The sequence below is a fragment of the Oryctolagus cuniculus genome, chromosome 13 (genome assembly GCF_051225735.1).
Source record: "Oryctolagus cuniculus isolate XC-2025 breed Fujian yellow rabbit chromosome 13, ASM5122573v1, whole genome shotgun sequence".
NCBI lineage: Eukaryota > Metazoa > Chordata > Mammalia > Lagomorpha > Leporidae > Oryctolagus > Oryctolagus cuniculus.
The window spans coordinates 64786148-64801851 of record NC_142879.1 but is presented as its reverse complement, the minus strand read 5'-3'; the positions used below and the strand labels follow the sequence as shown (position 1 = coordinate 64801851).

General features: G+C 40.6%; 1 protein-coding gene across 1 annotated transcript in view; it reads right to left on the bottom strand.

Annotated features, from left to right (window-relative positions):
- Positions 1-15704, bottom strand: part of DESI2 (desumoylating isopeptidase 2) — a 74517-nt gene that overhangs the window by 9324 nt on the left and 49489 nt on the right. Inside the window, exons 2-4 of the mRNA XM_017347702.4 lie at positions 10654-10726; positions 7801-7894; positions 6465-6606 (exon numbers count right to left, since the gene is read on the bottom strand). Of these exons, the coding sequence (XP_017203191.1) occupies positions 6465-6606; positions 7801-7894; positions 10654-10726 (309 nt within the window). The remainder of the gene's footprint in view (positions 1-6464; positions 6607-7800; positions 7895-10653; positions 10727-15704) is intronic.

Sequence of the window (15704 nt, the reverse complement as noted above, 5' to 3'; positions counted from 1 at the left end):
CAGCCTGAATCTGCAGTAGAAATATCACCATGAACCGGTAAAAACATCCTAGTTGTACCCACTGGGAGTACAAAAATCTAGAAATAATCACCAATTTAGTAGTAATGAGCAACCCTAACATCCAGATAAGGTGTCTCATGTTTTCTGTTTGGAACCAACCAACCAGTTCTGAAAAAGGAAACACATAGATGAGTTGAATATCTTGTGACATCAGAAAACAAAAAGGCTATCAAAGATTATTGTGACCAATTCAAAAGATTCAGGAGGTAACCTGAAGAGGTTCTCATTGATCAAAAATGAGACAAGAATAGTAACTGCACTGAAATGAAATTCTGAAATGGGAAGAGGGGAAATTCAGTATATTAAATTTCTAAAAATGGAAAAAACAAAACTGGTTATCTGTAGAGAATGCTAGGCAACTGTCAGGTTCTTAAGGCCATTTCCAGGTTTGATTGATTTGCTTAGAGGACACTCAGAACTCGGCGTGTAGTTGTATTCATGGATATGATTTATTACAGTGAAAGGATATAAAAATTAGGGGAAAACTGGGCGAGGTCTGGAGTACCTTCCATGTTACCAACCAGTCTGAGAAATTAGTTGAGTCTTTATCTTTGAGGCACAGTGAAGGCAGTCAGCTCCAGGTTCGTTTGTCCAAGACATCAGGTTAGCAGCCTCTCGCGTGTGGCTGGCACCTGCGTGTGGCATGTGTGGGAAGTGTGGGAGCCGAGGCTGCTCCTGGATGTCTCACAGTCAGCACGGTCAGCTGTGAGCAGAGGCTCAGCAGCCTGTTTGTATGCAAAATGCTTGCAGCAGTTTCAGAAGGTGGCACAGGCAGTTCTTTAGGAAGAGGAGAGAGGCAATATTGAAAAACAAATGTTCGGTATTTGAAAAATAAATCTTCCTCCTCCTTGAACCTTCCCAAGTGGCAAGGGTTTGTTTGTTATCATTACAAAATCACTATGTCCCACTGAGCTCACTTCACATTCTACAAATTTTCGCCCACTCTCATCTGGAAGGGATGTGCTGAATAGGGACAACAGTAAAATATTTTTTATGTAACTTAACCAGAAAGACATTTCATGTAGGACTTGGCTCGGAGTAATCTTCAGTTTTCAGAAAAAAAACCAAAAACCAAAAAAACATCGTAGCACCACTTACTCCTTTCATTCTGATCATTTATCTAGTGACAGGTCTATAAAATAAATCATTCCATTTCTGGGGATAGCTGTATGTAGTACTCAAGCTGCCTTAAAAGGTGTCAGGGAGCAGAGCTAGGCCATCAGTCAACTGTTGCACACTGCCACCAATAGAAGAAGTCCTAAGTCTACTGCGGTGGCACAGCCCTGGGACAGTGAGGGAAGTGAGGTCCATCGGGAGCAGGGATGGGGTCACAGTCCTGGTGATGTGCTTTCCCCCAACTTGTAGCTTTTGGCAATAATCACAAATGAGGAACGCGGTTAGTCCCTGCATCAGATGTACAGACGTGATCGGCACTTGATTTCAGGTAGCCCCACAGAGAAGTTGTTCTCGTAGAAGTCCTGTTTCCTGAGCCTTTTAGCTGCTTTCAGTGCAACTCAGCTTGTGGTGAGGCCAGAACAGTGTGTGGTAGACAGTGTCAGGTTTTCGCTTAAGATTCAAGCCTAGCAATTAGGATTTGTGAATTTGAGATTCTATAAAAAGCCAGGGACTTTTCTTTGGCAGCACAAAAGCTGTGATGTTGGAGGGCCAGACAGCCATGTTCCCAAGTTCAAGTGGCAAGCAAAGCTTTCCTAAGCCCTTCCCAAAGCCCACTCAAAAATGCGCACGTCGAGTTGGGTAATCACCAGCCTCTGTGGGTCAGACATCTGATTTTACAAGGGCTCATTAGCAACTAAAAACTGCTTTCCAAAACTTTAAAAGCCTATTTCCATCTGGAGATTGCTTTTCTTTTTATGTTGTCTCCCCTTTCCCCACAGGCTCCAACAGGCAAAAATCACAGTAAAAACCATCAATTACAGAGACTGATTTTAATACTTGAAGGACTTAAACTACCCACCCTACCCAAGCAAAAGCCAGTATGTTGTTGTCTACTTCTGCAGCACTCCCGGAGCATCTGCTAAATTACAAGCATAAAATATTCTGTATCAATTCCTATCGTACATCCATAGATGCGACAGCCACAAAATACAAAGCCATCAGAGAATTCCCTCCTTTTATTCCTCACTGCAGATGGATTCAAACCCTCACTAGTAAATTTAGCACTTAAAGGTTTAACATTGTAGCTCTTGGGGAGATCCTAGTTGAAATTGGGGTGGGAACAGGCTGGGGTAGACTTGGTAGCAGCCAGGCTAAAGAAAGGCACTTTGCTCCAGCCCTGGGAACTGATTCAACACTCCTCCTTCCTATTTTTAAGGAGTAAACAAGATAAATGTTTAACATTTTTTAGCCAAACTAAGTTCATCTTTGGGAATTTCTGGGCTTCCTACCTTGAATGAACACACACCAAAGGTACCACTGGGCTGTACTTTTTTTGCCCTTCTCGTTAGCCAGCATAGCCAAAAGTAGCCAAGGGATTCAGTGAGTCAACTCTCTTGGAGCTGAATCTATCATTTGGAAATTCCACAGTAACTTTTACCTCTCACAAAAAGACCACAGCTCAGCTTATATTTCATATCATGGGTGACTCCACAGGCACCAGTGTTCCCCATACTCCCTTCCCCTTCAACCTTTCTTTTCTCAAACAGTCCTTTTGCCATGTTTCAGTGAGTCAGGAGTCTCTAAGACACCCCCATGCCCTCCCCCACTGCCCGGGTTTGGTGATTGACCAGGACTAGGGCCCAACAGACGTTAGCTTGTAAGTGTTCTCATGGTAACCAAACTATATTAACAAAATCAGCCAAGGGAAAAGGTACATTGGACTTAGTTTGGAGGAAGCCAACTGCCAGTTTTAAGGGTTCCCCCACCCAGAGGAGTCACATAGGACATCCTAATTTCTCTGTTGTCTGGTCATGCAGTTGTGTTCTGGCTAGAATGCACCAAGAATCTAGATGTTCAGACTTAGGTGTTTCACCTGTGTTGGATTATCTGCCAAACAGGTGCACAGTGAACCGCTCTTGTCAGTTCCAGGGACCGTGAGAGGCCTTGGAAATCTCAAGTTCCCAGATGTCAGCTGCAGGACAACCATGGAGGGAGGCCTTTCTATGGACAGCAGCTTCAGCTCTTTTCTCCATAGGAATCCATGCATTGTTTGCAAACCAGTAAGTAAAGGTAAAGAATTAAGCATCTATCTCACCTTTTCCATCTATACTGTCCCTCAGGTAATCGGCTATATGGGACTTTGTTTAGATTCTCATTCAAAATGACAACTGGGGAAATCTGGACATTGTTTATATGGATAGTATTATGGAATGAATGTTAATTTTTTAGGTGTGATGGAATGTTGTGGCTCTGTTAAAGAATTTACCTCTTAAAGCTGTGGAATGAAATATAACTGAAATTAAATGGTATCTGGGATGTGTTTAAAATAATCTGGGAAGGGGTTGGTATTTCAGTGAAACAAGGCTAGCCATGAGCTGGTAATTTTCGTATGCAAGTGATAGGTAAAAAGGGCTCATCATAAAAACCTCTCTACTTCTATACATGTTTACATTTTCCACTGTAAGTATTAAAGAATTAGATTAGACCAATTGCATTAGTCATGGTATGACAGTCGTTTGGCTGCTGATTTAGAATTGGGCACCTGATCCAGTTCTTGCTATGAAACATGGCCTACTTTTGGAAGGGGAGGCAAAAAGGGAGGTCCTTTGAAAAAGCTTCACCGTTTTAAGAGGGCCAGAGGGAGAGACACTTTTCTTCCTTCCTCTGGATGCTACACTTAAAATTGCAGCAGCTATGTGAAATCCACAAAGGGAGCTAGTCTGAGGGCAGGGTCAACATTCTATGGATGACAATTTGGGAGAGATGAAAAGACCTTAAGCCCCTGATGACACACACTGTTGAGACACTGACCATACTGACAGGGAAGCCTCTGGATTCCCGTTACTCCGGATTTCCTGTTTTGTGAGACAATTACGTTGCTTCATTGTTCAAGCCAATTTGAATGAATCAAATGGATGTAACTTGTGGAGGCGGGAAACTTTTTCTGTTCAGGGCCACAGAATAACTATTTCAGGCTCTGTCGGGAATTGGTCTTCGTTACAACTACTCTGCTGATGTAGTCTGACACAATCAAGATGACAGGTTAAAAAAAAATTGCTGTGTTCCAACATCATGGGTATGTATTCCAGTACCCAATAATATGGATATTGAAATTAGAATTTCACATTAATTTATATGTTGCCATATTTATTCCTATTTTTAGCTTGTAAGGCTATGGAAAACAAGATGGTAGGCTGGTGTTTGCTAAGCCCTGTAATAAAGAAGCATCTGAACTGGTAACACTGTGATGTTAGATAATGAAAACGATTAGAATTTTTGGAACAATGCTGACAAAAGAATCAAAATTAGCCATGACTTTGTCTATCTACAACTAGTTAGATGAACCACATCTCCAAACTATATTGTCAAAGATGTAAAAGCACGTTAATTTATCTAAACATCTTTTGGGGACTCAGTATCTTTTACCAGTTTTAGCATTTATATGGGGAACAGCATAAACACTGTGGCCTAAGAATATGGCTCCAGACATCTAGAATTGCTTTCAGGCCCCAAAGCTGTAATACGGTTTTGGGTTAGAGCAGAGTTGAGGTGCTGGTTTCTGTGTTCAATAAAGCTATGAATTTGGGAAGGAGTGAGTCAGAAGAAGTGCTGAAGTGTAACATACCCTGGACCAAGAGGTCAGGGTCTAACCTCAGTCTCCATCATAACCTGTGCTAAGTCTCACCCCAGTGGGGCTCATTTCCCTGCTCTGTGAAATGAGGAGGCAAGTCTACATGCTGTCTGTTATCTCTGCCAATTTTAGTATTCTAGGAATCTTGGCATGAATTCCCAGAAACAGAATGTCTGGGGTCAAGAAAGCTCAGGACTGTTTTTCTCCTTCCCTGAAAACTGACTAGGTGATCTCTATGGTATCTAAGCATCCACCAGACCTGAGATTCTTTGCAAACTTTCATGATCATAACAATCACCTGACGGAGATTCGGATTCAATTCATCTGTGGTGGGGCAGAGACCCACCACAAATTCTCAGATGCTGCTGCTGCTCCATGAAGCACACTTAGTGTTGCACAGTAACAGACAATTCACAGTCCTGTTTCAGAACTACACTGTAGAAGCCACAAGGGAAGTGAAAAAGGCCAAGTAGCTAAGCATTGTGCACAGAGGGCCACTGAAATAGCAGCTCACCCCTTCCTTGCACCCCCCACAGCAGTCATCTGCTAAGAGCCTGGGGGGCAGGGAGGCGCTTCAAAGGCTGTTTAATTCTCTAGGCTTTATTCTACGATCGTTTTGATTGCTTCCCTTCATTTTCTTTTTATGGTCTATTTTTTAAAAAAGACTTATTTATTTATTTGAAAGGCAGAGATGAGAGAGAGACATCTTCCATCTACTAGTTCACTCCCCAAAATGGCCATAACAGCCAGGGCTGGGCCAGGCTAAAGCCAGGAGCTTCATCCAGGTCTCCCCATATGAGTGCAGGGGACTAAGCACTTGGGGCATCTCCCGCTGGTTTCCAAGGCACATTAGCAGGAACCTGGATCCGAAGTGAAACAGCCAGGACTTAAACTAGCACGGCATTTGGCAGCTTACCTGCTGTGCCGCAGGCCCCTTGTGGTCTAACTTCCATCTAGTTTTGATTTTCTGCTTGGAATTAAGAACTGAGATGGTCTATATCACAGGTTAGGAGAGTAAAATTTTAACATGGGAAAAGTCAATTGTTAATATCGTAAAAAAAATTCAGGTTTGTAATTTACTAAAAATTTCTAACATAAATTGTTTTCAATGCTTTATTTCACTCCCCAAATACCCACAACAGCCATAGTTAGGCTAAGCTGAAACCCAGAACTCAATTCAGTTCTTCCATGGGTCCCAACTATTCAGGTTATCACTTGGCACCTCCTGGGGTACGCATTAGCAGAAGGGTAGAATTACATCCATAGCCAGGAACTGAATCCAGGCACTCTGATATGGAATGCAGGTATCCCACGTAGCATGGTAACTGCTGTACTAAATGCTCCCCACCCCAAGAGAGATCTTAGTAGGCAATACACAGAAGTCTCTCAGGCATTTATTTTAAGGTGAAATTTATAGGTTGCAATAAAATAATGAGACAATTATTTACACTTACTCTCTATCTAGTACAAAGAAATGAATAGAATTACAATTTAAAAACTGTCCTGACTAAAGATTCCAATGCTGGGAAAGGTCATCTATACGAGAGACAAATACAAAACTGTATTTTATATAATGTGAATAAGTAGGAAAAAATTAAGATCAAATATAGTGGGACAGCCATGCTACTTATCTGAATAACTTTCAGGATAAAATTACCTCTGATAAAGCTGAAGAGAAGTGATTGCAGTTTTTATGCATCAAATGATAAGCATTGCCTTTGTATTCTTTTCCCAGTTCTTCTACAATTTTTTCTATATCATCTTCTAGGAAGTCAGTGCTTCCTAAAACAACGGCTTCTCTTAAAGAAGAAAAAAAGGATGGAAGAAAAAAAAACACAGAAGTGAGACTTGCAGGTATTTATATAAGTAGTATGCTTAAACAGTTGTTTATTTCTGGAAATATTATAAGTCTAAAAGGTAAATGAGATTTATGTTTAATATTTAATTACTTTACCTTTTTCTTATTTGCAATAAGTATACTACTTTTCTTTATGAAATGTCATTACATAAAAAAATAGCATCAGTTATTTTCACAGCTATTATATTGTACTTACATCATTAGAGACCCAGATCCATATGAAACATATGTTTGCTTAGACTTGCCACCAAAAGTTGGCCATATTTTCACTTAGAAACAATGGATTTTAAGTTAGGCATTTAAGAAAGCAAAAAATACTTAGGAAACCCTTTTATCAAGTGGTCTTGCCAAAGGGACACCTAAAGAATGGAATCAGGATGGCATTATAGCACTGCTATGTGTAAATATTTCAATTCGGTGATGAGCTAAGAGAATCATGGATGTAGCTCTCTATTGAATTTCAACATTGTGAATGTCATTTCCCTCTTTTTCTCTGGCAAATTATTATTACTATAGGCCCACAAGTTTCTTAAAAGCTCCTTGAAGCTAAGGTTCAAATATCACTTTAAGTACAAACCTTAATTAAAGAATGGCAATTTGATTATGTAACATTCAGATGTCAATGCTGCGCTGGAGTGCAGTGACATCCACACATTTTAGGGTTATCATCACATGTGATGTAGGTACCTTAGCAATCATTCCCAGGTTGATCAACTATCTAGTTATTTCAAATTTAGAAACAGTCTCTCTTTCATTGGATTTTTAACACTGGTAGGTAAGTCACAATAAAACTTTCCTCCTCTCCAAGCAGGAAATTGAGGAAGGAATCAATAGAGAAGTTTTTGAAGCAGAACCTGAGTTAAACAAATAACATTTTAGAAGTAGACAAAATAACTTATCTGGGCCCTGAATAAAGCAATAGAAGTTTATTTCAGGGCATTTTTTTGGTGGAAGGGGGGCTGATAACCATCTTTAAAATTACATCTATTTACATTGTTGTATAAAGTGCCAGCCAACTAAAAGTAACAAACATTTACACTTTTTAGATTTTAATCTATAGAAAGAATTCTGTATGCCTGAAAATAAAACTTTGGCACCTAAGACAGTGTAATAAAACTGTATCCTTCCTACTTACTTAAATTTAAATGTTTCTCCTAGTTCAGAAGCATTTCCTGGGGAAATTTCAAATATTCCAGAAAAAGGGTAAGGATGGCCACCATAAGCAAATTCTGAAAAGAGAAAACTCATAATTTTTAGTATTTACTGCATAAAATTTAACCAGAATGCTTTGGATTTTTAACTTTCCAGTCATAGCAAGGAAGACAGACTCCCCCCACCCTTTTTAGCTTTAATAGCACCTAAATAATTTTCAGTTTACAAAATGATTTCACAAGCATCTCATTTAGTTATTACTAGCATAGAACAGTTGTCACAAGACCTGAAACTTGATAAAAGATAATCTTGACTGCTATATTTATTTTTTATATTGGCAAAAGGAGAGTAACTATCACTCAAAGGTAAACACAGTTTCTCATTTACATCATGCCAAGCTAAGCAGGTGGTCAGGTCAGTGATTTGCCACTTCTAAGTTAAAGTGATCTAATTTCAGACTCACACTTCACACTGGAGAAATTAATCCTAGTGCGTTTCCATGGGTCCTAGGATCAAGACTCTTGGTTAATGTCAGAGACAAGTCAATACATTACCAAACCTGAGACACTGAATTCAATTCTCCTCAAGAATAAGATGCTTATATATATGTATTTAAAATTTCTTTCTCCCTCACACACACTTACTTTTCACACCAAGTCTTTAGCCAGGAAGGAACTATGAGGGTATCTCAAAAAAGCTTATGGAAAAGTTTGTTTTGGTGGGAAAAAAAAAAAGATTTTTTTTGAAATCCATGCAGTTTTTTCATAATACATATTTTCTGTTAACTTCCTGTTGATGGATTTCAAGGTTGTTTTTTTTTGCACCAAAATAAACCCTTGATTCCATTTTCTATGAATTTTTTGAAGTGCCCTGTACATGTACTAGTGATTGTATGTCCATCTCATAGTTGTAGACTCTCATCTAGAACAAAATGGACACTTGAAATCAGATCTCTGGCTACAATTTGGATATCCCAATGACTTAAAAATTCTAAATCAATGTTTAAATTAGTCTCATCACTTAAAATTTATTAAATATAATCTTTAAGGTCTTATGATAAAGTACAGGGAAAAACAAGGCAGACAGTAAATTTTGATTTAATTTTGATTCAGACCTCTCAGAAAAAAGCATGATATAGATAAGAAATAATGTTTAGCATTCAACTTTGAAATATAAATTTAGTATTTTGGATCACAATGGACACAGAAAGATTGTTATTTGGATTTTTAACTTTTCTAGTCATAATAAGGAAGACAAAAACCCTCCCCCGTTTTTTAAATTCAAGGAGCAATAATTCTCTTTCAAGAAAATATTTGGTCCTAGTTTTCCCAAAGTTTACATACATATGTTTTGAATGATGTTTCTAATTAAGTCCTAACTCATTTTAGGAAGGGAAGCAATGATTATGCAAGGAACTAGCGCACGGAAGACACTTGGGCTGCAATTCTAGTTGTTCATTATTGGCAATATGACCCTTGGCAGGTTTGAGGCTCAGCTTCTTCATTGGAAAAATAAAGAAAATGCCACATGGATCTGCTGCAGTCTGGTTATGTGGTTCAAGGCACATCATACAAATTCAAGTTAAAAAGGAATAATAACACACCAATTCAGCTAAATCCAAATCAAATGAGAGCAAAACAACTGACTATGATCCCACTCACAGCAACTCAAATTTCTGAAAACTTTCAGCCAGAGCCCCTCATTATGTTTTAGGATTATTTAGTAGGTGTGCCTTGAAAGTAAGACAGAGCCTGAATGGCAGATATTTCTAGCCAAGACTTAATATGCTAGCTTATGTGAAATTTTAAAACGGGGCAGTTTAAACACCATACGGATACACTTCAATGAATGGGTCTTCCCCGTTACTACACAGCTAAAGCTGCTATGTAGTCTTCAGGGATAACCCTGAATAAACTGCAATAATAGATTCTAAGAGGTCACAGAGATTGCCTGGCTAAAGACTACAGGGTGAGTTTATGGTTCAAATTGATATATTATCACAACTCTGATCAAATCAGTAATGTGATCTCAGGCAGCTAGTTATTAGCTACAACTTGATCAGGGAAAGATATTCTTGTGCCAAAGTGGGTATTGGAACAAAGGAGAAAGCTGTTCAAAACACAGCTGCCTGGTTTGAGTGGCTCCTGTCATAGCAATCATAATGAAAGGTAATAAAGACAAAGGCCATCACTGAATGAAATGTTAGGTATAACCAAAGGCAGGGTTTGCTCAGTGATGTTTTCAGGTTTGTAGATATTTAAGGCTATAGAAATAAATTTATAACTGAAATTCCCTCAGGAAACTGGTATTTCAAGTTTGACATTCTCTAGCACCAGACCTTTTCCAGGTAAAATGCTGGTTTTTATCATGGTGTTTCAAGGTGCAAGGTTACTTAGGAGCTCCAATATATATGAGGTCCTTTAAAAGTTTGTGGAAAATGGAATTAAAATATTAGTTATTTTGGTAAATTTTTGAAATCCACATAATTTTTTCATAGTATGCATTTCCCAGGAACATTCTAACGACCTCTAGTATGCCTGGATTGCTCCAAAATAAACTTATTACCTTTTAATTCCACTCATATTAAAGCAAAACACAAGCATCATGATATGGCAATCTCAAAAGGAAAATATTTTTTGAGACATAATATTTAGAGGATAATGAAATGGATGTACACTCTTGTATTCTGAGTACATTCTTACAAAAAATTCTATCTTGCGCATTTTTCTAAAACACACTAAACAGATATGGGGAGATTTTTCTGCAATAACATATGGAAGCAGTTTTTAAAGACAAAAACCTTGAAGAAGTATATTTAAATTGTGTGTACACATACCTCTGCCATAAACTTCAATTCCTGAATGAAAAACTCCAATTCCAATAGATGAGGTGTATTCGTTCATCCAGTACTAAAGAGGGGGAAAAAGAAAGATTCAGGATATACATTTTTTTTGTGACACCATATTTTAGGAAGTGATTATTCTCAAATCTTTCACTAGAGATATTTTATAGACAAAGGGAAAGTACACACTCCATGAAGTGCAGAGAACCTGAAGAGAGAAAGTAATATAATATAATAATATAATATAATATAATCCAGTTTTTTGGTATTTACAATTCCCATAATAAAGACACCATTGTCTTTTGCCTGTGTCTCATTTTATCTGGACTGCTTTCCTGGGACCAAATGAATGTCTCGATTTGAGTACAAGCACATTATTTAGAGGTTAACATATAAGCAATCAAATGTAAAAATGGGTAAGTTGGGAAAGTAGTGGCTTTTGTAAAACAAAACAAAACAAAACAAAAACCCATTGCTTTCATGTCTATTTTTCTTCGAAGAGTTTACTTTCATCCTTTGATGAACTCTCTGAAGATAGGGATATTTTCTTCTTTTTAACAAACATTTATGGCATGTGTCCTAACTTCTGACCCACTTGATGTGGGCAGGGAGGTAGCTACTAGCAAACAGGAATGGAGGGTTGCCAGCACGGGTACTGCAGCCCTGTGTGCTCTGTGTCTTTCCCTGCAGACTGCAGCTGCTGGGGTTTTTGCCCTTAAGAACTGGTGCCAGTTGGAAATATTCAACATGGCTGCAGGCTGGGTTTCTGCAATGACCTTTAGGCCTTTTATAATGTCATTATAATAAAATCATCATGGCAAACACACCCACTCCCATCAGCCTCCTGATGGGGCAAGAGGACAGCTTGAAACATGGTTTAGGGTAACACTCCTTCTCTTGAGGTTGCCTACGCTCCATGGAGTGGGTACTTTCCTTTTGTGTAAGTAAATCTCTGGTGACCTTTATCCACATCTCTTCCTTGAAATCTTTCTCAACTGACAACAAGAGCCTGGCCATGGGGCATCCCCACATTTTAAGAGGTGAGGCAGCCAGGAGCCTGCAGCAAGAGCTGGAGGCCCACTCAGAGCAGTCAGTGCTGCCAGATCTTGACTTCCTTTTGCTTAAGAGTCTTTGTTTTTTTCTCCCTTTCTTTTCTTCACTTTGACACACTATGGATGAATTCCTCTTCACCCAAACCATTTCTGCTCTGTGTAGCAACTGTTGAAAGTTTGAAGGCCAAGAGTTGACATCATGCAGATTAGATACTCTTGGGACCTTTGTGAGGCTTCTAAGACTTGCTAAGCTAAGACTTGCTCCCAAGCTATGTGGGGCCTGGAGGCTCTCCTTGTTTCTACTGCTAACCTCCTTCACTTAGGCCTTCTAAATCTCCCTAGGAGGCCACTGGTAACTGGATGCGGGAGCACTAAGCAGGCTGCTGCTTTGCTGAGGCCTAAAATCTCTTGTGCCCAATGCAGTACACCCCAAGCAACAGGGAACTCTCCTTACCGATGCAGCCTAAATGGAAAGGCCCCTATCAGTCTTCACAGGCACATCCACAGGATGAGTCTGCCTACTTGTATGAGCCAAATGAGGGCCTCAGGTTTCTCTTCAGAAAGATAAGTACAACTTGCTTTTGCCATACACTGCTCCTTCCGGAGACATCAAGGCTGTTGTACTCCCTGCTGACATGTGTTTTCTACTTCTATTTTTCTCAGGAAACTGCTAATGTCAGGTAAGCTTCCTGGTGAACTTTTCCATTATAATGGAAGAAAAAAAAACTTACTACATTCTATTAAGTTGCTTTAAGAAAACTATTGGGGGCTGGCGCTGCGGCGAAGCGGGTGAAGTCACCTCCTGCAATGCCAACATCCCAAGAGTGCTGGTTCGAGTCCCAGCTCCCTGCTATGGCCTGGGAAAGCAGTAGAAGATGGCCCAAGTCTTTGGGCCCTGCACCCATGTGGGAGACCCGGAAGAAGCTCCTGGCTTCGGATTAGCCCAGCTCCGGCCGAAACATTCATTTGGGAAGTGAACCAGCAGATGGGAGGCCTCTCTCTATAACTCTGCCTTTCAAATAGGTTTCTTTCTTAAATAATTTTAAAAAAGATTTATCTGCTGCCATGGGTGACTTAGCCCAGAATAGTGGTTGGGCCCTACAGTAACTATAAGATTCCCTAGCTATGGTGGTCATGGACAACCAACTAGCCCTAGATTATCTACTGGCAGAACAAGGTGGAATATGTGCAGTGATTAATAAAACCTACACTTACATTAACGGTAGGCTAGGAGGGACAAATTTTGGGGGAAGAAGTGAAGAAAAACACAGACTCTGTGAGACACAAGGAGAGAAGACAGACACTGCCGTAGCCAGCCCCCTGGTGCCTCCAGCTGCTGGTGGGAGCTGCCATCATACCACATCAAGGTGGGAAGAAACTGCTGTGCACCCTGCCACTTGCAGTTTGAGCTGAGAGAGTTCCGAACTCACCCACTGACTTTTACTTCAGGCTGCAGAGCTGACTGGGTGCTGAGCAACTTGCCAGGCTTGGAGCAGGGAAGCCACCTTGTGCACCTCCCCAGTGCCATACTTGACAGTAAAAAGTTGTGCAGTCAGCCTGTTCTACCAGCAGTCAGGACAATGTGTGGGGCAAAGGATGGGTCCTTTGCATTCTGCAGCTGTGGGAGTTTTGGGCATCAGTCCCAGAGCTACACTCATGCACTATACGTGGGAAAGGGGGATTCACCTTAACTTCTGGGGGCGAACAACAGAAGCAGCCCATAAAAAAATCTGCTCCTACCCTGGGAGAGCTGGGTAATGACCCTACTATACCCTGCAACGCCAGTACTGTAATGATTCATTCTAAATTTCTTGATGCCACTGGAATCTACCTAGTGGACTTAGGGGAAAAACCTACCTGCATTGCGCCTCTCTGGACTCATAGCCTCCACAGTAAAATCTCCTGTATACCTATGGTTACCTTGTAGGAGTGGAACAGGTTCAGTCATCCTCCCTAGTCGTAGGACTAGGGCTGTTGGTATTAAAGCCACAACACCAGTTGGACTCTATAAATAGAACCTGAGGAAGGGTCCATCCACATCACACAGTCCTAGAGCCATAGCAATTGGTGCCACAAGTCTGACATCACTCAGGCTTTCCAGTAGGACAAAGGGGCAACCACTTTTGTCTCCCTCAGCACCAAGAACAAGGCCCAGGCTATCATATTTGCTAGGGAGACTGACACTGAACTCTGTGGACCAAAGAAATCCTTATTTATCTCAAAGCCACACTTCTATTCCCATGAACTACAGCACACTAGTCCACTGTGTCACTTATAAATCACACAGAGATTACACTCCCAGGCTCACACAGAATCAGAGCCAAAAAGCCAAGTGATACCCTGCATAAACAGTTGAACAATTTTTACAATGAAACCTATTCTATAACCAGATGGGCAGACGTCAACATAGGGACAGACACAGGAGACAAGAAGAAGCAAGGTAACGTGACGCCTCCAGAGAAACACACTGCTCCTCCAGAATTAATCTTGAACTGAAGGATATCCGTGAAATAAGTTACAGAATTCAAAATAATGACTGTAAGGAAACTCAATGAGATGCAAGAGAATAAAGAAATGAGGAAATCAATGAGTGACATGAATGAAAATATTACTAAGGAGACAGAACCCATTGAGAAGAACCAAACAGAAAATTTGGAGATGAAATCTTCAATCAGTGAAATAAAAAATATGATTGAGAGCTTTGACGGTAGAACAGACCAAGTGGAGGAGAGAATTTCTGACCTTGAGGCAAGAATTCTGAAATAACCCAATCAGATAAAAATACAAGAATTAAAAGAATGAAGAAAGTCTATGTGCAATATAGGATACTGTAAATGACCTGATGAAGAAAAAAAGGAAAAAGGCATAAAGAACTTCCTAAATGAAATAATAGTTGAATATTTCTCAGAACTTGAAAGAGACATGGATATCCAGATACAAAGAACCCAAGTAAGACTTAACCAAAAAGTCTTCTGCGAGGTATATTGCTGTGAAATTGTCAAAAGTTGAAGATAAGGAAAGAACCATAAGGACTAAGAGAAAAGCATCGAGTTACATATAAAGGAAAACCAGTTAGGTTAATAGACTTCTCAGTGGAAACCCTAGAGGTCAGAAGAGAGTGGGATGATACTTTCAATGTCTTAAAAGAAAAAAACTTCCAAACAAGAACATTATATCCAGTGAAGTTAGCCTTTAAAAGTGAAGGAGAAATGAAGTATTCTCTAGGCAAACAAAAACTTAAGAATTCACCCCCCACAAGACCAGGCTTAGAAGAAATTCTGAAGGGTGTCCTGCATTAGAAGTAAACATGAAAACACGTGTCTGGGTTGGTGCTGTGGCATAGCTGGTAAAGCTACAGCCTGCAGTGCTGGCATCCCATATGTGCACTGGTTCGAGTCTCAGCTGCTCCACTTCCAATCCAGCTCTCTGCTATGGCCAGGGGGAGCAGTGGAGGATGGCCCAAGTTCTTGGCACCCACGTGGGAGACTCAGGAAGCTCATGGCTTCAGATCGGCACAGCTCAGGCAATTGCAGCCACCTGGGGACTGAACCAGCAGAAGACGCGCTCTCTACCTCTGCAACTCTGCCTTTCAAGTAAATCTTTATAAAAAAAATTGTCACCACCAAATTCACTAACAGAGATGGCAGAATCATTATCCAATCAACAAATGACAGGTCTTAATTTTTTTTTTTTTTTTTTTTTTTTTTGACAGGCGGAGTGGACAGTGAGAGACAGAAAGGTTTTCCTTTTGCCATTGGTTCACCCTCCAATGGCCGGCGCGGCCGGCGCGCTGTGGCTGGCACATCGTGCTGATCCGAAGCCAGGAGCCAGGTGCTTATCCTGGTCTCCCATGGGGTGCAGGGCCCAAGCACTTGGGCCATCCTCCACTGCACTCCCTGGCCACAGCAGAGAGCTGGCCTGGAAGAGGGGCAACCGGGACAGAATCTGACGCCCCAACTGGGACTAGAACCCGGTGTGCCGGCGCTGCAAGCG